Source organism: Coturnix japonica, chromosome 3 (genome assembly GCF_001577835.2).
Source record: "Coturnix japonica isolate 7356 chromosome 3, Coturnix japonica 2.1, whole genome shotgun sequence".
Lineage (NCBI taxonomy): Eukaryota > Metazoa > Chordata > Aves > Galliformes > Phasianidae > Coturnix > Coturnix japonica.
The window spans coordinates 88811734-88834715 of record NC_029518.1 but is presented as its reverse complement, the minus strand read 5'-3'; the positions used below and the strand labels follow the sequence as shown (position 1 = coordinate 88834715).

At 41.6% G+C, this 22982-nt stretch overlaps 2 protein-coding genes across 9 annotated transcripts in view; both read right to left on the bottom strand.

The window, feature by feature from the left end:
• The window catches only part of LPIN1 (lipin 1), a 64247-nt gene extending 51420 nt beyond the window's left edge, over nt 1-12827 (bottom strand). The window contains exon 1 of one of the 4 annotated variants that reach the window (XM_015859437.2): nt 12617-12827. In XM_015859437.2, the coding sequence (XP_015714923.1) occupies nt 12617-12697 (81 nt within the window). In that variant the 5' untranslated portion in view covers nt 12698-12827. The remainder of the gene's footprint in view (nt 1-12616) is intronic. The other 3 variants (XM_015859438.2, XM_015859440.2, XM_015859443.2) reach the window with 3 other exon arrangements.
• Nucleotides 12828-18481: 5654 nt separating this feature from the next.
• Nucleotides 18482-22982, bottom strand: part of GREB1 (growth regulating estrogen receptor binding 1) — a 73940-nt gene continuing 69439 nt past the window's right edge. For 3 of the 5 annotated variants that reach the window (XM_032443689.1, XM_015859465.2, XM_032443690.1), the window contains 3 exons: nt 22742-22942; nt 21036-21174; nt 20113-20276 (listed from right to left, as the gene is read on the bottom strand). In XM_032443689.1, coding sequence (XP_032299580.1) covers nt 20113-20276; nt 21036-21174; nt 22742-22942 — 504 coding nt within the window. Of the gene's footprint in view, nt 20277-21035; nt 21175-22741; nt 22943-22982 lie in introns of those variants that run through there. The other 2 variants (XM_015859463.2, XM_032443691.1) reach the window with 2 other exon arrangements.

Here is a 22982-nt window from a genome sequence, read left to right as displayed (position 1 = left end):
AAATTATTAATTGAAATGCAGGTGCCTGTTGTATTCAAAGGTAGGGTTTAATATAATTACATTTTCCAATTGCACATGCCTCTTTGGGTTCAAGATGAATCTTGTTGCTTTGGTAACCATGGTGGTGGCTTGAAGATATCACGGCAGTTAATTGCTCAGTGTTAACACAAAGTATATAGAACATGAAATAGGAGATTGAATTCACACTAAGTGTTTATATGTTTGATGACTGTATGTCTGGTGCACATAAGATGCATATGTTGTATGTGTGATGTATTTTCCTAGGGCAGGTTCCATTCTATTCACTCAGTCTGACCTGTGAGTATTTAAGACCCGTATGTCTTTTGTCTTTGTAACTTCTTGAATTCTAGGAGCATTTCCACCTCCCAGAGAGAGGTATCAGCCCCATCTTTGTCTTGACCATGTTAAAAGCAAACCCAGATTTGTCACATCATAGAATCATATCATAGAATCATATAATGGCTTGGGTTGGAAGGGACCTCAAGGGTCATGAATCTTGACCCCCTGCAGCAGGGCCACCATCAACCTCCACATTTAATACTAGACCAGGCTGCCCAGGACCCCATCCAACATGACCTTGAACACCTTCAGGGACAGGGCAACCACAACTTCTCTGGGCAGCCTGTTCCTGCACCTCACCACTCTCATAGTAAAGAACTTCCTCCTGATATCCAGCCTAAGCCTTCCTTCCTTCAACTAAAAAACATTTCCCTTAGTTCTGCTCTATCTACCCTTTCAAAGAGCTGTAGATAGATGCAGTGTTTGGGGAACTACAACATGCCTGCCCTACAATTGGCTGCAGCCTCAGGATTTCCCACAGGAAATCACCTGTGAGGTGCAGAACCCCCTGGGGTAGCAGTCTGCTACTTCTTCACACCGCTGGCTCCAGGAGATCTGCTTTGGAGATGGGAAGGATCAGCTGTGAAGGGTTTTCTGTATTAATTCATTCCTTCTTCCACTTCCCCTAAGTTTTGCTGTCTAATCAACACACCACACAGATATAAAATAGCTCAGATGAGTAGAGCTGTTTTCATGAAAGGATTACACTGACTATTCTTTCTTTCCTTTTCTTTCTCTCCTTTGTTTTGTTGCCTCCTTCTCTCCTATTCTTCATTTCCTGCTGTCTTTCTGCCTTTCTTAATAACAAAGTTCCCCATAAACCACATCCAAGATTAAATCAATAAATCTCAGCTACACAATACTAGGAACTGCCACAAGAAAACAGTACGTTTCATTAGCAGAGAAGTCAACAGTGTGTTGCAACAAGTTGGTAATTGTACAATAGCGTTGCTGCCTTCGTATTCAGTCCCTCTGAAAAACACTGATCAGAGACAGTCCTGTGAAACATTCCTTGTGCGCTGCTGTAACAACCACGGGACTCTCCAGGATCCCTGCCAGCTGTTTAGAAGTACAGTTAATGTTGCTGTTAAGTATTTGATCTTTAGAGTTCTTTAGTCTCTGTTATTGCTTGCATTTGAAAAACACTTTTTATTTAGGCCTGTAATCAAAGGGGGAAAAAAATGGTTTTTATTGGAGGATTTTTGTTCATTGTTTAGTGCATCTTGTTTTTCAAGTTGACTGTTACAAATCAACTATCTCCATTTCCTATTTAACAGGCTTGGAAATGCAAACTGACATGATTTAAAATTGTTTTAATGTAGATGTACAATGCATTAAATCCTTCCTTCAGCTCTGCTAGCATCTGCTGACCCCAGGGAACAAAGCTAACGCAGGGAGAAGATGACCTTGTGCTTAAGCCAGTGAAATAGGACACAAGGCTATTCCTGTAGCAGAAAACTGAACAGAGGCAGGACACAGGCGGAGCTGCTGGAACAGCTTCATCTCTGCCCTGACACTGGTAGACCAGACCAGTGCCTGGCACAGCTGTAGCCCCAGTGCAGCCTCAGCCATGAGAACAGGGCATTTCCAACAGGCCATTGGAAAAGGGCCAGAGAGTTTTGGGGTCTGAAATAACATGGAGGTGACTACATCATGCCACAAAGCATCCAAACCCTATCACTGCTCAGATGACTCGCAGCCATATAGCCAAAGGCTCAGGTCTCAGAGCTACCTGAGCTTTCTCCCAGGCTTATGGGTGTACCACAAACACTGTCAGTTCTCCTGCTGTTGAACAGGGATAATATTGTCCCCGGCTGTTAAGGAAAAGTACTTAATATTCATGAGAAAACTGGAACTTGATGCAAAGCCAAATCTGTGGTGTACTTTTCCCAGCTAAATATGGTAAGTTTAAGAATCAGAGGATGAAAAATTCTTACAGCTCATAGAAGATGAGAAGATTCAGAGATAACACGTTATGACATGACACTTGCAGGAGAAAAAAAATGGTCTGTGCTTCATCCCATCACTAGTATGTGTAAAAAATTAGAAGGAAAATGAAAATGTGGCCACTGTAATCCTTGTCCCCTTGGAGAGATAGGGAGATGTAGAGGGGATGAAATGCAACAGGAAGCATTTAGCCATTAGGAAAATTATAATATGGGGATAATAATATCTGGAATGGATTGCAGGAAGAAGCTCAGATCTTTCAGAGCAGGGTAAACACACATTTGTTAGAAATGTTGTCATTCTTGTTGAATTTGCCTTTAGGCACAGAAATGAACCAGACGATCATTAAGTATCTTCCAGCTTTGTATTCTGTTGTTTTGTGATAACATGACACAGCAGGATGAGGCTGCATTTTCAGGAGCTCTTTCCTATTAATGAAATCTCACAGTGGAAAAATTCAGAAATGAAACCCTGTCACATGAGGTGCTTTGAATCCGATTGAGAAAATAGAGCAGGCACAAACTGTAGGGAACAAAGGCAGAATAACCCAGGAACAGGACAGGTCATCTACAAAGTCCTTCTGTCTCAAACTTCCAACTCGGTTGCGTGACATCACCTGACCACTGATTAACTCATCATGCTGATTGCAGCAGACATTGTAAACAAAGTTACTCAGTCGTGAATTACTCACCTCATTTAAATCTGGTTCTTGCAGTAATAATGCCTCCTAATGTAGTTAAGTGCACAGTGTATGTCTTCTTTTCCTTCCTGCCAGTACCAGAGAGAGACATCCTATTTCTTCCCCTGAAGGGCATCTGATTTTAAAAAAATGATTGTAAGACCCACCTCTGATGCCCGGAGGTGACTTACATTTTCTCTGTAGTGTGGATGCATAGCTCTGAGCAGCAGATCTATTCTTTCATAGATAAGCAGAGCTAGTATCTTAGATAAGGTGATGGTATCTCCACTACAGAGTCTCTTCTGAACAGCAGAGAAGGAATGACCTCGTGTGAGATAAGATGACAATCCTAGATTCAGTGCATGGCCAAATTCCTTTCTAAATTATCATTTCCTGGTATGGAAATAAAACCATTTTATAGTATCTGGAATAGTCAAGTTTGACAGACAAGATTAAGCTTTCCTGGAGAGGCGTGGCTAGAGTCAGGTGAAGCTTAGTTCACCAATAAGTGATTCAAAGAATCATAGAATCATAGAATTACCCAGGTTGGAAAAGACCTTGAAGATCATCAAGTCCAACTGCAGCCTAACCAGAGCCCTAACTCTAAAAAACCTACACTAAATCATATCCCTGAGTACCACATCCAAACAGCTCTTAAACACAACCAGGGATGGCGATTCAACCACCTCCCTGGGGAGCCTAACCCTAATGTGTTAATATTCTCAGAAACGATGTCAGAAATACAACTACAGAGAGCTCTGTCAGAACCTGCATAAATTAGAAGTTAAAGTTAAAAGGTCTGAACTTCGTTCACTAGAGTCAAAGTATTACCATCTACATTTCTACAAAAAGCCTACAAAATGCAGCCGCGGGTCTGTAGGAGGTCACATGTGGGTCTAAAGCATCATCTGTGTCCTTTGTAATATGAAAATCATAGTCAAGCTGCATTGTGTGAAGTTGACGAGGCCCAACAAGAAACTCTTTCTGCTCTTTTGCCTCATTCGACCTTCAACATCTGTCCCCAGCAAAAAGAGCCATTATCCTCAAGCTTTTCAGTAGCTGCAAGGTCCCATTGAATTACAGGCATGGTTACAGGGCAGGAAGATCCCAAATGAGTTGGAGCACCCTGAGTTGCCATGTTCTGCAGTACTCCAGTCTCTAAGCTAGAAAAGGTTTTGCATTTTTGTTCTACAGCTCCAGTCTTCTTGCTGTGGGAGAAGAGGAGCAGTTAGATTGCTCTGACCTGCAGCAAAGCCCAGGCATGGCAGTTTTCTAACCACATTTGAAAGTAACTTTCAGGTAAAGGTAGAAACAAAGACTGGAGGAGGAATGCTACACAGCCAGTAAATTATTATGGTAGACACTTCACTGAATTCATCCCAGCACAAGGTTAAAGTGTGAGATAATGGGGCCAGTGCTAGAAATGCACTTGTCCTATATGCACATCCAGCCTTAGCTGCATCTGAATTCCTTCTCCTGAGCTTCCTCCCTTTTTTTAACCTCACATTAGTCACCTGCAGATAAAATGATAAGTTGTTTATCTGAAAGCTTATGATATCTGATCAAGACCATTTCCTCATCTTCACCACGCCATTCTGCTGAAGGAGCATGTCTGAGCGCTGCCTCCATTGGCTGGCAGAGTGGCCCCACTGTCACGCCTTCTGCTTGCTTTTGACAGACATTCTAATCACTGCAGTTAATGCTGCACCTGGCTGTGCTCCTTTTAGGCACTACCCCAGGCTACCAAAAGGTGTTTCATGAGGTGATGTGGAAACATCACCTGATCATCACACCATCACTGCCTTTCCAAAGCCTACAGCCCCTTTGCCTTCTCCTGCCCAGGGCACCTTTGTGGTCATGCCTGGAAATGGCAGCTACCAGGTGCAGCTCACCACCAAACCACACAGAAATCCCACAAACACCTTTCATGAGAGGAAGGTTACAGTGAGAAGCATGACTTCCTCATCCTCACAGTGAGGGGCAAAAAGATGGTGAATGGAACAGTTGCCCAGTGGTGGTAATTGCTCCATATGTGTCCTTGCATGTTGGTCTCAGCCTGGTAGCCAACTCTGGGTTGTCCGGACACTCACTGTTAAATCTGAGGCCAAGGGTTTCAGAGCTGGATCTGAATATCAGAAGAAAGTGAGATTTACACCCATGAAGAGTCTGGGAACATTTGGTTATTCACAATAAATAGACAACAGACTGAATGTATGCCTTCCCTATTGGCTTTCATGCTGCAACACCGGATACACGTTTAGTCACGTATGCAGGACCCTCAGGAAGAGAAAAGGGTGGAGCTATTAGGAAGCTGTTGGCTTAGATCAGACACGTTCTGGCCAAACAGGTACAACAGCAGAGCTCAAACCAGAGAAATCTTGTTTACAGGCTTGAGAAACTGGGTTTGTGACACATGCTGAATCCCCATGTTCCACAGCATCCAGAAGTAAATCAGAGAAAAAACTGCTGGAAGTGCAGTACTGCTGTGTGCTGCTCAATTAATACAGGCACAGGCTGTGGGTGTTTTCAGTTGCTGGTAAGTTATGCCATAGTTCACATGCAACTTATCAAAGCTTGATGCTTCCAAACCCTTTGCCCACTAATTTGAAGTGAGCCTCCCATCAGAGTGCAGAGTATTCAGAGATGATTAAATTTTGCCACAAACTTCAGTTTGTGATGTAGAGTCCAGAGATGACATCTATGTACTAAGAGTCAGCAACTGTACCAAGGAAGTAATGTGTTCATTCAAAATAAGGCTCCATGTAAAAGGGATAACAAGCCTTTAAGAAACTGCAAGTGAATTATAGTTCATCTGATTGTCCATTTGGCGAAACAACAACAATTTAAAAAATAGCTTAAAAATAGATCCTACATCTTTTCACTCAGAGGGTGGTGACACACTGGAACAGGTTGCCCAGGGAGGTTGTGGATGCCCCATCCCTGGAGGCATTCAAGGCCAGGCTAGATGTGGCTTTGGGCAGCCTGGTCTGGTGGTTGGCGACCCTGCACATAGCAGGGGGTTGGAACTGGATGATCATTGTGGTCCTTTTCAACCCAGGCCTTTCTATGATTGTATGATCTTTTGGTGAGCCACAAAGTTTGGAAACTTGTGAGCAACCCAGCTAACCTCAGCCTTCTGTCATGGAACTGTATGTCTTGTTGTTAACAAAAGGTTCCCAGTTCCTTGTGTCACAACATAGGGTTCATACGTAGCAAAGACTACGTACACATAAAAGTAAATACAAGTTCAGAAATAGACTTTGGAAGCCGTTCCCTACTGGATTTTGTCCAGGAGTCAGAAAATAGGGAGGAGGGGAGCCTAAGTGTGCTTTGCGTTGTGTGAGATTTGTTTTTCTCACTAACGCTACATGCCGTTCAGGACTGATTCTAGGAAGAAGGAGGAGGTCATAGAAACCAATCAGAATAGACCACAAGAGTGCTGAGTAGTAGAAAAACAGCACGTGCAGAACAAGAGGAAGTTTTTGACTCACATTCTTGGGCAGGAACATCGCAGAGTGCAGCAGGGCAGAAGTGATTTATTTCTGTGCTGCAAGTTTAATACTTGTTTATATGCAAAGCTTTAAGAACCTTTAGAAATATTTTAAATCGCATTAACAGTCATTTCGGCTTAATGAGCTTTACTTAACATTTAAATAATTGGGTTGGCTTTGAAATTGTTCCAACATGCAACCAAATTATATCATTACAGGTCCCTTTTGCCTCTCCTCCACAGAATTTTGCTTAAAGCATCCTGGCATCGAGCACTCTCTTTTGTTATTAAAAGTGATATCACTTTTCTCCAAGCTATGAGTGAAGCTACATGGATGCCCCTGCTGTACAACATACAGTTTATATTGCCAGCATATGCTCCTTGTGGGGCTGGCTGACCCTGGGAATAAACAACAGCTCACAGTGTTCTTTACAGTCATTTCTTCTACGCTGGTGGAGCTGCTGTTGCTGCTATGCTGGTAGTGAAGACATGCAGGATCAAACCAGCAACAAGCACCTGCCCTCAAGAATGATCTGAGGCTCCCTCTTGTCTGGATTCACAGTTTAAGAATTATACGGTGAGATGTGGCTCTGGGCAGCCTGGTCTAGTGGTTGACAGCCCTGTCCGTAGCACGGGGGTTGAAACTAGATGATCATTATGGCCCTTTTCAACTTAGGCCATTCTGTGATTCTGTGAGATTTGTGCCATAAATCTCTTCCAATATCCAGTGACATGATCAGTCAAGGATGTCATAGATACTCCAGGCTAGCAGGATCCATTTTTGTTATTAACTTCACAGATCAGGAAGTGAGCAGAAGATGACAGGACAGAGAATGGTTCCCCTGACTTCAGGGCCACCTTTCTTCAGTGAGATCAGAACCTAAGGCTGCCCCACTTACCTTGGACATCCATAATGAAGATGGTTATGTCAGGATTCCCTTTCTAACCAACAGGAAGAAGCAGATTTATTAGAGCACGACCCAAATGGCCTACCCTAAAATGTCACATAAATAGCCCTCTGGTCTGCCATAGGAAAGCACTTTCCATAGCAGCTTGCTGTTCTTTCTCCTTCACCATTTTTCACTGTTTTTTTTTTCCCTTGTGACATGTCTACCTTTGTACTGTGCTTAAAGCACACTGCTTCCAGCACGGGCTGCAGCTCCATGAAATGAAATCAGCTTTTCTTAAGCAAACTCTCACGGGTAATGGAGAAATGAAAACAGACATAAATTCATGCTGAAAATCAGCACAGCAGTCAAAACTGCCTCATTTTTATCAGCATTAAGTTATCCCAGGGTTTACAGAGAAGGAGAACATGCACTAAGACTCACTTTTTTTACTACTGTTTGCTTGCTTTCACCAAAGCTCATCTGCTTTATTTGTGGTCCACTATCTTACAGATTGTAGAAGGACAAAACAAAAAGTTTGTGCCAGAATCTCTCTTTTGTGCAGTCCTCCTTAATCACAGAACAGGGGGGGTTTCCTGAAGTAGTATTTAACTTAGGAACATGGTTTTGTGGTCGTGGTAGTGGGTCGATGGCTGGACTAGATGATCTTAGCAATCTTTTCCAATCTTAATGATTCTATGGTTCTGTGATACCGTGATTCAAAAGTCTGGTCAATCCTTCAATGCCTGCTGACAGTGAGGGATGAAAGTGAGGAATCACTCTAGCATGGCAGTGTCATGCAGATTCCCAGCTATCGGCATCTTCCATAACATTGGTCAAAGTCTAAGAGAGCTGACTGTTCTCTGTAGGCAGTGGAGAAGCAGAGATGATTTCAAGGACTGATTTATTCCAAAGGGTTTACCTTGAACACGAACCCCGCAGGGGGTGCACTGATCTATTTCCACCGAGCCCAAATGTAATCAAAACCCACGCAACAGCCTCTGCCTCCCTCTGACATGGGTGCAGTTGAAATGAATCCATGGGAAAGTGAGAGGCAGGGTCACGAGGAAGCAGAGTCCCAGCCACCACGTGAGGAAGGGCTGCAGGCTTGTGGCTCTGGCCTTTGGCAGCCCTCCCCTGGAGGCTTCTGCCAAAGGCTGAGGGAGATCTTTGCTGGGCTGGATGCGGCCCAGCTGTTACATACACCTTCTTCAGAAGGAAAGTGCCTATCTGTATGAACGCTAAATACCTCAGTGCTGGGTTAACACTTATTTCATAACTTTTTCACATCTGGCACAGAAACCTCCCCCTCTTACCATGATGTCCAGTAATGCTGAGAAAACCGAGTCAGAAACTTGGCCTCTGCCATGGCACTAACCTGTCATCCATTAGGCACAAACTGCCAGCAAGAAATTAGACACCTGCCTCCGTCTTGTTTATATCAGTCATAAAGTGTTGGGATTAGTATGTCTGCCAAACACCTATTAATAAACAACCTTTTTGTTTGTTGCTGCGGTGCTAGGCCAAGATAAGGCCTATCCCCCTGCTGCTATTCATTGTCAGTGCTGCACAGATCCTCAGGAATAACACAGATTTCTGTACCATTCCCTAATCTACTGAGATCTGTGCATTGCTGATAAAGAGGAGGAAGATGACAGATAGAGGTCAGTGGGCTTGTCACATAAAAAAGTGTCACAGGAAAGTACGCATTCTCATCTGTAGCACTAAGGCCTGGCTGTGCACAAGTATCACCCTGGAAGGGCAAGGAGGAAGAGAGAGAGAAGAAATATTAATTTGGAGCAAAACTTAAGCTTTATGACACAGTTTATATCCAAATTTGTTCCTGCAGAGATGTTATGAACATCTTCATCAGCTCCTACTTTACAAACATAACAAAGCTGCTGGAGGGAACCAGAAGGGAGAGAGAAAAAAGCAATCCTCCTTCTTCCATCATTTTAACTCTCATCTGTTAGGTAACTTTTTTCATAGGAAGAAAATAAAAGCATTAGTATGTTTACAATCTATTTATTCAATCCCCCTGTTACATAAAGAACTGCCGCCATGAATCTCAAAGCGTGTTACAAAAGACGCTATTAGCATAATCCCCTTTTAGCAGATGGAGTAACTGAGAAAGTTGCAGCCCTTTGCTGAACTTCATCCAGAAGCACTGGGGAAAGTTGCTTTGTCACCCTGTGTTGGGCCAGCCCCACAGGGCCTAGGCCAAGAGCTGCCTTTTGTTTCTCAATCTTAGACAGAAGTCTTAATTGGCTTACACTGAAGTCACTGCTTCTGTTGCACATGCAAAATAAAATTCCCAAGGGAAGGGATTTATGAATATCCAAACATTTTTATCACAGGTCACGTCTGTATTTCTTTAAATCAGTTCAAATTGCAATGACTTGCATTTCCACTGACCTGCCAAAAATGCTGGGGCTTGGCCAGTGAAACCAGTCTGAGGATGTAAAGATGCAGAATAATTAAACACCAGTGGGAAAACTCTTCTTCAAGTTCTTCATACAAATAATTTTAGCCATTTCTTGATTAAAGAGCGTATTTCTATTGAATTTCTTAACCATTCCTCTGCATGAAAGCTCTCCAGCTGATGTCTTGTAAAAACCTCTAAGCAAAAGCTGGGGGGTTGGAGGTGTTCATACATTTAAGCTGAAAGATGATCTTTGAACTCTACAGTGGGAAGATTATGGGGCAGATAGAGCCCAATAACACAGAAAAAAAACATTCCTGAGGTGTACCACACTGATGAGAAGGTAAAGTAATGAGAAACTTTCATTCTGGTTAACAAGCCCATAGGTATACAGAACACCTGGAAGTAAGGAATAGTTTAATCAACCATGACGGCATAGGAGGCAGTGCTAGAAAAGCACAGGTTGAGAATTATCACATTGCCTCTTTTCTAACGAGGGAAAGAACAATAGTAGGCATCAGCCATGACTAATGTCTGTGACCACTGGAGGTCACTTGTGCCTTAGAAATCCTCAGCATTCAAGGTTTTAGGCAGCCAATACAGCCTGTCCAACTCCTACAGCTGGAGTCTGCAAACTTGTTCATAGCAATTCATTGAAAAGATTTCGTTTTATGGTATTCAGCTGCTCAGAAGGGCTCCAGAGGATACTAGCAAATCACTTCAGTCAGCCATCGTGAAACAGCCATTCTCACAATATATATGTATATATCCATTTTATAGAGTTTTGCAGCCCAGAGCTTGGTATAGGTTTTGTTCAGTCATTTGAATGTGGCTCCTGAAGGTTGTACCTTGAAATGATACAAAATCCTGTTGCAAGCGAGTCACTTGTCAACGACCACTACAAGGAGCACTGGCAACAGGGAGATTAACACTCTCTGCATTTATGGAAACATTCGTTGTTATTAAAGCTTACTCATCCTGCAAAAAAGAAGCCTGGTGGTGGTGTAGGAGACAGGAAGGAACTGGAAAATAAGGCGGCCAATAGCTTTGATATTGTTTGCCTACCAGCTATTGCCCTCACATCCTTTGGTGCTTGTGAACTTTCAAGTCTATATTAAGACAGGGCAGACTCTGTGAGACATGATCCCCAGATACAGAGTGATCGCTGACCTCCAACAATCTGCCCTGAAGAAAAGGGGGACTGTCCAACCCAAAGCACGAGGATTTCAAGCACATCCTTCAAAACAAAGTAAACAACCCTCAGATGAACTGATGAAAACACAAAAAAAGCTGAATCCAAATAAATCAATCAAGGGGAAGCTCCTGCCACACCCCCCTCACAAGTGCAGGTCACAAAAGGGCAGTCAGGTTTGCGTGCCTGGCACACACCCATCATGACCCCAGCAACCTGTGGTGATACGTGGCCTGCTGACATTTGGTGTTGTGTAGGCAAAAGCCACGGGTTTTAGGTACAGTGTATCTTACCTTCACAAGAGGTCTAGAAAGGCAGATACACAAGCATAACACAATCAATGTAAGCCACCAGCAACTTGGGCTGCAGGTCGCACTGCTCCGGCAGCATCCTCTTTTCCTAACAGTCCTGTTTCCAGCCACACAGATTAGCCACAGTTTTATACTGAAACTTCATCTGCTGACACATTACAAGTGAGTGGTTAAAAAAAGAAGGATAAGAAATTGAACTGGTTGTGCAGGTTTTTAAGGTAAAACTTCTCCTTCTGCCTAATCTAGTATATAATTACCACAAAACTGCCTTACAAAGTAAGGCACAAAGTATCTTTCTGTTTCACGTCTGAATTATCTGCACCATCCTCACCATGTGTTGATGAATGTCAGTGGGTGCCATTGTTTCCTCACAGAATACACTGACACACCTTCGCTTCACAGGCATTTCCATGTCAGATGCCATTGTGTCACAGTGCCCCTCTGCTGCCATCTGTCACACAGCAACAACACGTAATGGGATATTGGCAGGAAGGTTCAACCTTTACTACCATACCAGCAGTGTAGAAGTTTCTTAGAGCTCTAACCACCTGCTAATTGTTCAGTGCACACCCAGACTCCGTTCTGATCAGTCTGCATGGGATCCTAGCTGAAAATAGAGCCTTCATTTCATTAAAACATCAACATCTATAAATTGTTTTCCTACACATCAAAAATAGATATTCACCTACACACTAATCCTGTTGTTCAGGTCAGCAGCCCCGTGGAGCGGCACTGAGAACAGCTGATAACTCTTTGATAACTCCTCGAATATCTGCATGAAATGTCAGTTCCGTGCTTACACACACGTGCCAGACCCCCAATAACCAGAAAGCATTTCAAACACTGACGTCTCCACAAAAATCATAGATGCATATGTTTATAAAAACATAAATCACATTCTGTGATTCTGTGAAAAAACGATAGCAATGCGTTCCTCTGTTTGCAATAGAGGTCTCACTGACCCTCTTCTTAACACATTCGCTTAGAGCAAAGGTTTACACTGTTGACTAAATGACTTTCCCTCTATTACATCTAAAAGGTACATTTTCACAGTGCTGCTTTACACAGCCAGTAAGACAGCAAAGCAAGTAGTATGGAATCAGTCGGGTTTTCTTGCAGCACCTGACATACACAACAGAAGGAAAAGGTTTAACCCCATTCGAGTGTTTTCAAAACATCTACAGGTAAAGCTAAAGCAGAAAATCTAATCATTAGAGCAGCAAACTTTGCCAGGAGGTTAAGAAAGCTGGTTTTATTCAGGTTCATGCAGCACAGTCTCTTACTTTTTCCTACAGTTATTTATGCAACCTTAAGGCATAAGATCTTACCCAAGACCAAGGGGAGCCAGGAGGGCTCTCAGGCTGTTCTTCATCCTCAGACGACATCTTGAAGTGATCGTTTTCCCCCATTCTTCGCACAGGCTACTAAAACTAGCCTTGGTTTTGGCCATATACAAAAATGCTGCCTTCAGGTTTTAGCTGTTGACAACAAAGCTCCAGAGAATATAATTTCCCAGTGATCGCGTTTGCTTGCTAATTTTACCTGCTGAAGTTCTTGGAAGCACAGTCAGAGAAAGAAACATGAGCACCGTAAAGCAGAGCACATTTTCCTTGCAACTGACTCCTCAAGTATCCTAATTAAGTCATAAGGTTCAGTGAAAAATTAGAGCTGGGCGAACAAATTAACTTCCAAACAGTCAGTATCCATCGTACCTCTGTATGAGATTTTATGCTCAGACAACCTGTTGAGTATTACATTCTGGGAACAGAATATAAGGAATTCTCACCCTGCCCACATTTTATCACCATCACTAATCATATTTAGAATGGATTTCAATGGTTTCATTTTGTTTTCAAGGCCGGCTCTTAATGTCAGAATCTAATTCTGCCTTCCTGCACAGTTGTACAGTTCTAACAGATCGTAACTGTGCAGACAGCACAGATTCCTCCTTCTGTGCAATAAAGAACTTGAAAGAGGACACTTTCTTTTCCATTTATTTCTTTTGGTCTTATATTTCCTTTCATATATGTGCCAGAGTGTAAATACAATTATTATAAATGTTGTCCAATGTAACTTCAGACGGATGAGACCAGATACCTGTGGGACTGCCCTGTCTCTAAGAGAACTACAGAACTCAGCGTCCTAAAATCACCTCTGGCAGCTGATCTGAATGGAATCCCAGATGAAACCCAGAGAGGCTTTGCTGTTGAGCTGACCAGTAATTCACAGCTCTGTTACGTGTTCAAATTCATAACCTTTGGCTTCAGTTTCATTAATTCCTCCTCTAGTCACCCATCCACTTGCATTTGCTGGTGAAATAAAACTCTTATTAAAAATCCCTGACTTCAGGCAAAGGCTTCTCAATCTCTCTACTGTGCTCAAGAATGAAATATGCTATTTATATCAAGCTACTGCATGAGAGACCCAGCATTAGCTCTGAGTTGACAATGATCATCAAATCAACAAGTGCACCCGGCTACATTTGATATTTCACCTTGAGCTACATGTAGACTCACTAAGTAGGAAAAGCAATAAGCAATGAGAAAAGAAAATTCACATCAGAAACTTTGAATCTAAGGCGGTCAAGTAGCCGGGTCACTTTAATACGGCAGGCCAACTTTTCCCAGAGATAAGAGAACAGCACTTAAGTTACCAGGATGCTCAAGTTACTTGCTTCTGTTGAACAGCAAATGGTAAGACTGTCAGCACAGTAACCCATTTATTAGGTATCTGGCACATCGCATTTTCTTTCTGGAACAGATTTGGGGAAGGAAATTTAATACAATTCTCCTCAGTGCAGCTAAGCAGGGAAATGCCACACCTACAGTATTTCAATGGCATTCCTGCCCCCACTGAAGTGTTTATTCACTGCATTTGAAAGATGGGAATCACTGTTTGCTGGAGTATTTTTCCACTGTACCACCCAACTCTTCTGTTATGTTTACTTTCAAGCTGTGATAACAGTCTATCAGAAACTGTTTCAATCACTGTTATAATACTATATAATATAAATAATTATAATATATAGTAATATGATTTAAAAAATCCTTCAAGAAGCAGCTGGACATCTCTCCCAGCAGACTGCATATCTGAAGCCTTTGTCATATTGAGCACTGTACAGCTCTGGGAGCTTTCCTTCCATAGGAAGCCACAACAGCTACATGCATTTCTACTGTGCAGCAGATGGACCTGGTGACTGCTCAGACTCAGGTTCACATAAAGCTCACAGCCACTTTTGGATTCTCAGCTCTGTGAAATCCTGTAGCAAAAAGCTTTGTTGGATAATCATGAAATGCAGACAGAAATCTTGTGACAATGTTAAACGTGGCCCAATGATTTCATTACATGAGGACACAGGGTAAACAGGAGCCAATTTTGTTTTATAAATAGCATCTGCAAGTGCTCTGTCATGAGAAGATAATTAAAATGGAAACATTATCTCATGGAAGCCAATTAATAAACCCCTGAAACAGACTGTATGAAGAAAGCCCTCAGCTTTGTGCCTCTGGGCTCACACAGGTAAGGAGCCCCAGGACCATGCTGCACCACATCAAAAGGCATCACAGAATCACAGAATGACTCGGGTTGGAAGGGACCTCAAGGATCATGTAGTTCCAACCCCCCTGCCTGGCAGGGCCACCAAACATACACCTTTACTAGATCAGGTTGCCCAGGGCCCCGTCCAACCTGGTCTTGAACACCTCCAAGGACGGGGCATCCACAACCTCCCTGGGCAGCCTGTTCCAGGGCCTCACCACTCTCCTAGTGAAGAACTTCCCCCTAACATCCAACCTAAATCTTCCCTCTTTCAACTTAAAACCATTTCCCCGTGTCCTGCTATTATCAGCCCTTTCGAAGAGTTTACTCCCCTCCTGGGTGTAAGTTCCCTTCAGGTATTGAAAGGCTGCAATGAGGTCACCCCGCAACCTTCTCCAGGCTGAACAAACCCAACTCCCTCAGCCTGTCCTCATAGTGGAGGTGCTCCAGCCCCTTGATCATCTTCGTGGCCCTCATCTGGACCCTTTCCAAAATCTCTATGTCTTTAATCTCTCTCTTATCACTGCAGCCCTGTGCTGCTACTCCTCTGCAGAACCACAACCTACCAGATCTAACACATCTCACAACACCTGGTGTGATCTCACCAAACAGGGACATCAGGAGGTTTATATGAGGCTCCCCAGAGCCCACAGAATGAAAACTTCCTCTGGAAGGAGCTCTTGCAAGGGAAAGAAAAGGAGATTGAGTAATATATAGCAATAGAACTTGGAATTTTTTAATTATATAGATGCCAATGAGAACAAGCAATAAAAGACACGTGACAAAGGTAGGATGCAAGGTGCTGCATATTTGGCCCAAACACATCCCCAGCAGGGAACTTTAGAGTGGCACACAGGGCTGCTAATGTGTCCCAGCACGGGCACCATTTTGTGTAGGACAGATCTGAGATTTACATCTGATACATCACGGGCATTTATGAAAATAAAATTCAAATAGAAAGAAATGACCCCATCACCAAACCCAGATTCTGTGCAATTGCAAAATGACCTGCTGCTTAAGTATTGTGTGGAACGGAATCCTGTGGTAACTGCAATACGCTGTTCTCAAAGCAGTTACTAAGTCCCTACTGGCTCCTTACAGGCAGTAACAAGTCCAAACTCACTTTCATATCATATCACTGTTGTTTCTAAGAAAAAAAGGAAATTGTTAAGCTGCTGTTAACAATGCTGCTAAACCTTTTCTATAAGACATCAGTGTGCACTTTGCCAAAACAATCCTTGTTAATATGTTCAGAGTTTAAGTGCTCAGTCAACACATCAGTGATGCAACAAGTAGGAAGACATTTCCTTCTGCTTATAGAACGAAGAAAATGCAAAACATGCCCACTTCTCCACCTTGTGAACCTCTGTAACCCCGAGCCTTACAGATTGAGTCTGTTTCTCTTGTACTTCATTCACTATGTATGACCATCACACATCACCACAGAGTATCACAGATCTGCCTTTGATATATTCAGCTGCTGCTGTGAGATGCAGTGTGGGAGCTGAGATCTGTACATTCCCCATCACACCAGGAGGTGCTTATTAGGGGAAGAATGCTGAAATCCCTTACATCCTGTAGTGTTCATGTCATCTGTAATGCCCATGCTATTCAAATGCCAGACATCAGTGCCCAAGCGCTTGTGAAGTATGCTTTGATAGTGGAGAGAGGATGGTTAGAAAGGAATATAATGTCACCTTCCCGGTAACCTTCTCTATATTTGGATACTGCCTGTTGCAAAGCTGAATCACAGAATGCTTCACCCTCTGACACACAGTACAGAACATGATTACAGTACTGTCTGTGATAACAGTGGCTGACTGAGACAGCAAGCATGGGAGGCACTTGAGAAGAAGGTAGAGGCTGGATAAAGGTCAGCAAAAGCACACTGCCACTTCCCTTTTGCCTTTTGTTTCCTACAACATTATCACATCAATACATGTGAAGGAGAGCTCTGTCTTCTTGCCACATACAAAGCCAGAAAGACTAAATGATCTGTTTGCTTAATGAGTACATGCCAATTTTTCTCACAAAGGTGACTGTGATGGAAAGTAAATAATTCCCTCTCCCAAAGGTAAGACAAGAGCGGAGCTGGGACTTGGGTTCTCAACCCTCCAAATGCACCTGTGGTAAAAACACACAGCACAAAAATGTTACTACCATGTGTATGTCAAAGGATGCCAGTCCCACTCAATCAGACAGGATGTTATTTGTCTTGTTTATCTGCATTACTGTGTCACCTCAGAGTCCAGGTTGGACACAAAATCTCTGTGCTCAATAGCTGACAGTCTGAGGGAGTTTAGCATGTAAACTGTACCAAGAATGAAGAAACTTTTGGATGAGCTCTGGAGAGCTGTACTCCCTGACTCATCCACCACCACCACTCAGCACCATGTTAACAAAATGCTGTGCTCTTTTGCCATATTGTGCGCCCATCTTCCCTACGACGGGAAGCAACTGCGTTCTGGTCACACAAGGAGTTGAATGTCTGCTCTTAGTTGACTTAGATGACTTAGTTGAAAAGGAGTGATCTTTTCCACACAGAAAACCTTTAAATAAGCACAGTTACAGTGTTGTGCATTTTCATAATGTTTCTGCCTCTGAATGTCAGCACCTTAAATCTGAACAAGTAAACCTAATAAATGATGTTCAGACACCTCCGGTGAACTTACCTCTGTTTCAGACTACAAATGATCTGTTCAAATCAAGGTACAGAACCTAGAATGCCAAAATGCCACCAACTACTCTAATTACTGCAGGGAATTGTTTCATAACAAACAAGCAAACAAAACCAAAAACTAAAAACCTACCTGTCCAAACTAGAAGTTTAAATGATTTTTATTATTTTTTGTTTTTAACTTGCAGATATTTAGTGAAAATCTTTGAGCTTGTGATCATTTCAAAAGGTTTACCCACTGCTAGTAGAGCTGAACACAAGTAGAACAGCATGGGACATGGGTGAATGCTGGATAATTCCATGAAGACAGAGTCAAAGCACACTCAAGCTTTTGCGGTGCTGTAAAGGTTTGCAGTGCTGTAAAGGTTTGAATTTCCAGTTACTTCTTTCTGTTTCTCCTTCCTAACATTTCCACAAACTGAATATATTAAAATGTTATTAGAAAAGCAAGAATTTAGTTATGAATATGCTGGACACTACCATATTTCTCTACCACTTTCTTTACAACAATAAACCCCACATATATTTTCTCTGAAATAAATTCTTAAGACTACAGTGAATAATCAGAAATTTTGCTGTGCAAAGCCCCCTTCTCTGAAAGCAGAACTTTAAAGTTTCTTGTTTCAATAAATACTTTAGGCCTTTTTTTCATTGGACAGGTTGATTCATGGAGAAAATGCTTGTCTAAGGACTTGCAAAACAAAACATCTCACATCTAAAAGATAAGAAAAGTTTACAGACATTTGGCAGAAATAGTTGGAGCATTTGGTTGCAAGAAAGGAGATTTCAAACTTCTGTCTTTAGTCCACAGTTCTTTTAAAGACTCATGTACCTTCGAGGCTATGTTATGCTTTAGACCATTAAAAGACACTGTATTTTCTCTTGGTCAGTTCGGGAAATTCTTTCATCATGTTAGCTCCTCTCAACCAACCTTTTTCCTCTTCCAACCCTCCAATGCTGTACACCATCAAGACAGATATCCATGCAGTATTGACTTTATTTATAAAGGATGGTATGGACACGAATGTCACATTCCTTTAAAAAGTTTAAATTAACTAACCAACAAGTGAAAACTGCACAGGTGATGCTATTTACATATGACAATGTCCATCTTCCTTCCCAAAACTTAAAGAAAGCCAACCTCACTCTGAAAGAAAAACAATGAAATACATAAGCGCACTGATTTCTATCAGTTATCTTGTAAATAGCGGTCTGTCTCTTGTAAATAGCAGTCAAGTCTCTCATAGTTACTGAAATTACCTTTTCCTTGTAAACATTACAAAGTTTGCTCTTTGACACAGTCATATTCATGTCATCATTTCAAGATTGATACTGTAAAGGCTTCAGGTACTTAATGGCATTTCATCAATATAAAATCAATGATGCTCTCATTGGTGTATCCAGCAAGATAGACTGTCCAAATATCAGACACTTTCTGGCATTGTCTATACTTACCCTTCTTGCATCCAGACTGAATGAAGTTTACACAGATTCTATAAAAATAAACACAAAATCTGAAACTTAGAGAATACTTCCAAAAACCTGAACAAGGATTGTGATCAATGACTTCATGTTTAGTGCACACAAAAATACTGTGATGCCTGGTGCCTTTCAAGAACATGCTTTTATATAGTCACCTAAATTCCTCAGAGACATAGTCTCTACTTTCTCACTTTTTTTAATGTTCTTTGGCAAGAAAATATCCCCAGTAAGTGTATTATGAGGGTTTCAGAACCATCTGATCTGCTGTCCTGAATGCACTGGACCTAGCTTGAGATTTGTAGGCAGTGCAACAATTTAGTCAGAAACCAAAAAACATCAATGTAATCTAGGTGTAAAAATCACTTGCAGGTAAATCTCGCCATTTGGTGTTCTCAGCTGTGCCAGGCAATTTCATTTTTATGTTTAAATGTTCCGATTTAATTGTTAAATCTACTTTGTTGACTCTTCTTTATGCTATAAAAATCAGACATGATTATGCTTCCATCCCAAGATTCCCATATACTAAAACTACCCAGTTGGCACCTGTTAAAAAAAATTAGACTCCAACTGGGCTCCCATTCTTTAAGAATTATACTTTACATATCTTCATTAAAAAGCCTACCTGGATCAATCAAGAGCAATATACTACAAGACTGTAACAATTCCTGTTGCCTTGTGCTAACTGTTAGATAAATAAGATTTGTAAAACAAAATCAAAATCTGTTCCTACATTTACATTTCCTATTTCTGGAATGAACAGCAACTTTTCTAAACCTCTTGCTTATCAACTTGCACGTGGGGTGGTTTTTTTTTTTGCACCAGAAGAAATTGCATTCACTGATTTCCATTCTGATCAAAATTTTTTGCTTCCAGGAGGAATAATGAGTTTCTGTGTCTTTCCCAGGAATCAAGAATTACTTCCATCAGACCATTAAATTAGAAAATTCACTTTCAGTGTTTGGAAATAAGAGGATAAATTGATTCTAATAGACAATGGCGAGAAGTCCTGTTTCTCAGAAGGCAGAGCCTCTCAAAAGCCATTTTATGAGATGGTGGCAATTAGTCTCCTGTATCATTCTTTTTTCTTTTTTTTCCCCTTAGTTATTCAGGAAAAGTGTCTAGTTTCTATTAAATATGTCGTCCAGTCAGGAAGAAAAGCGGTCTGTCCTCTTTTGCATTGGCAGTCTGGAATTCATCCCTCAGTCGAAACTGCCATTCATCTTCCAGCTCCAGCCGGACAACAGTCTGGCGAAGAGAATTCCGATCTTGACAAATAACACACAGGGTGGCACCTAAGTAAACAGTCAATAAGAAACCCATGTGAGTATCACCCTTGTTCTCAAATCACTCATCTTCCACCGCCTCTTAGCAAGATGAATTTCCACCACTTCCAAAACAGGAGCTACAGATACTCTTGTGTGAAAACTAAGACATTTAGGGTTTTTGGAGAGCTATCTTCAGCTCCCTGTTGATCAGGATTTTCTTCCGTAACCTGAGATATCTAGTATTCATCTAATATGCAGAACTATCAATACATTCCTTCTCTCTGGACTAAGAAAAGTCAAATCTACCAAGTCGAAGAAGGTGGTGACAGAAAACAAGGCAATGCCTTACATCCATTACTGTTCTAGCCCTACTGATCATTACTTTATTAAGTGAAACCCTCACTCAACAAAACACACCACAAGCCAATCCCCACCATGGCTAATTAAGATCTGTCTGCTCTGCTGACCAGAAATGACCTAATATGAACTGTTTTGACTGGCATGCTGATGCCATTTCAGCATACACACATGATTATGTGTATACACTATGCATAGCAATATGGACCAAACATTGATTCCCTATCTGCAAAACTCTTAACATTGCTATAGATCAACCATCAAATATCAGAGATGGTAGGGCATATAAACACAAATATAGATATACACATTTACATGCACAATTTTTCACATAAAATGTAAACTCAATGGTACTTTTCCCTTTTTTTCCCCTCAGATTTCCAGAGACCGTGTCATGTACTTCCATGTAATAAAACTGTTAAGGCTCACCTTTAAGAAAGTGGAACTTCTTCAGAAAGCTAGCTACAACAAAGGAGTCACAGAGGTACAGCAGGAGACCACTGAACGTCAAGCCAGAGGAACTGATATTCAGAGAGTGAGGCCGTGAACTCACATAGCAAACTGCAATCTGATTGGGAGAGGGGTCAGAGACATAGAGATTAGCTTTCTTCAGGTTTCTTCATATCAACCCGACAGTATTTGCACCTGATCCACCCTCAGACTTGCTTTCCAACTCCAAACATCATGATCCTTATTGTTCCTTTGTAACAATTCCTCTCCTTATTAAAAAGCAATCTAAAAGCAGTATCTGTAACTATTCATTAGTCATAATTACTCATTACTACTATAATCATGAGGTTGAGGTATGAAAGGTTTGAAAGCTGCAGTAACGATGGTTCCCTGCAGCCATAACTCTGTGTCAGGTGCAGCACAGTTTATGTACACAAGCATAAATACAGTAACTGCACAGTCCAACACAAGAAGAACCCTATAGAAAGGTCTAATGCCATTTACATCACAATAGGATAAAAAAATCAGTATAGTTGTGCATCTACATAATTGCATGAAGTTTCCTACTGTCTAATTACTTTTTCCATTACTAATCCCCTACTCCAGTGGGAGCTAGGAACATATATAGCATCCTTTCAGGTTTTGTAAATTTGAAGTTAAGGAACACTCTACATATGACTGGGCTTCCTAAGCAACTTTTCTACTAACTTGGGGCAGAACCACATCCAGCAGAAGTCAGCATGATTCAGTGGAGGAAGATTGACCCACAGCAAGAGAAACTGGAACAAGGGGTCTCTATGCATAATATAGATTCAATAATTCCTTCAGCCCTACTGTATCATATACTAGATCAGATAACAATTCCAGAACTTAATTTCACTTATTTCATGTGCTGAATGGTTTAGAGCTGAAAGTATGCAGTGGATGAAGATACCAACAGCACAGTGCCCTTCCATGGACTTTGTTTTTCTAGGTATGGTGGGATCCTGCAGAAGCTCAGCCAGAAAGGACTGGAAGAGACAGATCATAATGTTCTGGGAGCAGCACAGATTGGAAGGTCATTACACAGCTGTTTTGGCAAAGAAGTTAAGTTAGTAAATGCAACAAGACTGATTTTCATTAAGTACTTAAGTGAAAAGATAAAAATAGATTAGTGAAAATCAGCCCCTTACTGTTGCACTGCTACATGACCTACATCTGTATTTAAATATAACCTTGGCTTTAGGTCCAAAGCCACTGGGGAAAGCCAATAGCTCTTGAATGCTAATGTCAGCCTCTTCCAGTTTGACTGTGTATTTTGGTATTTGCTTCTCTGACTCAGCTTGTCAGTCAAAAGTGGACTAAAACTTTTGTACTTTGAAGTGCTTTCTAAGGACTAGCTAATATTTGTTAAACTCTTGTGGAAGATGTTTGATGCAGGAAGGACCAAATTACAGTAGACTGGGAAAACACTCCTTTTAAAATAAAAAGTGTTGCATGATAGTTAAAAATCTAATACCGCTCACAGACTCTATTAGACAAATCCGATATTACTTTCCATGTACTTTATTTGTAGTTTCACCCAATATCTCTACAAGACCAGGAATTTAACATCATAGGGTTCTAATATCTGTTTATTTGAAGGCTGTGTTGTGAAGGCATCCATTAACAAACTAAAGCTAATTAAAGATTAGTTTGTTTCATACCTGCGGTCCTAAGTTGAGGTAACAGTCCACAGAGAGCACTGGATGTCTATAATTCTTCAGTGAGAGTGGGAAGAAGCGATGGCTGTGATACTGGAGGTATTTTTCTAGGAGTAACTGAGCAGGTGCTGCCAAGAAGGTGTGCTTGCTGTCAGGAGCACAAATGTATTGAGCAGGTGAGATTGAAACTGGAATGTCAGATACCTATGAGGAAAAAATATTTCTGGCACAGATTAATCCTGAT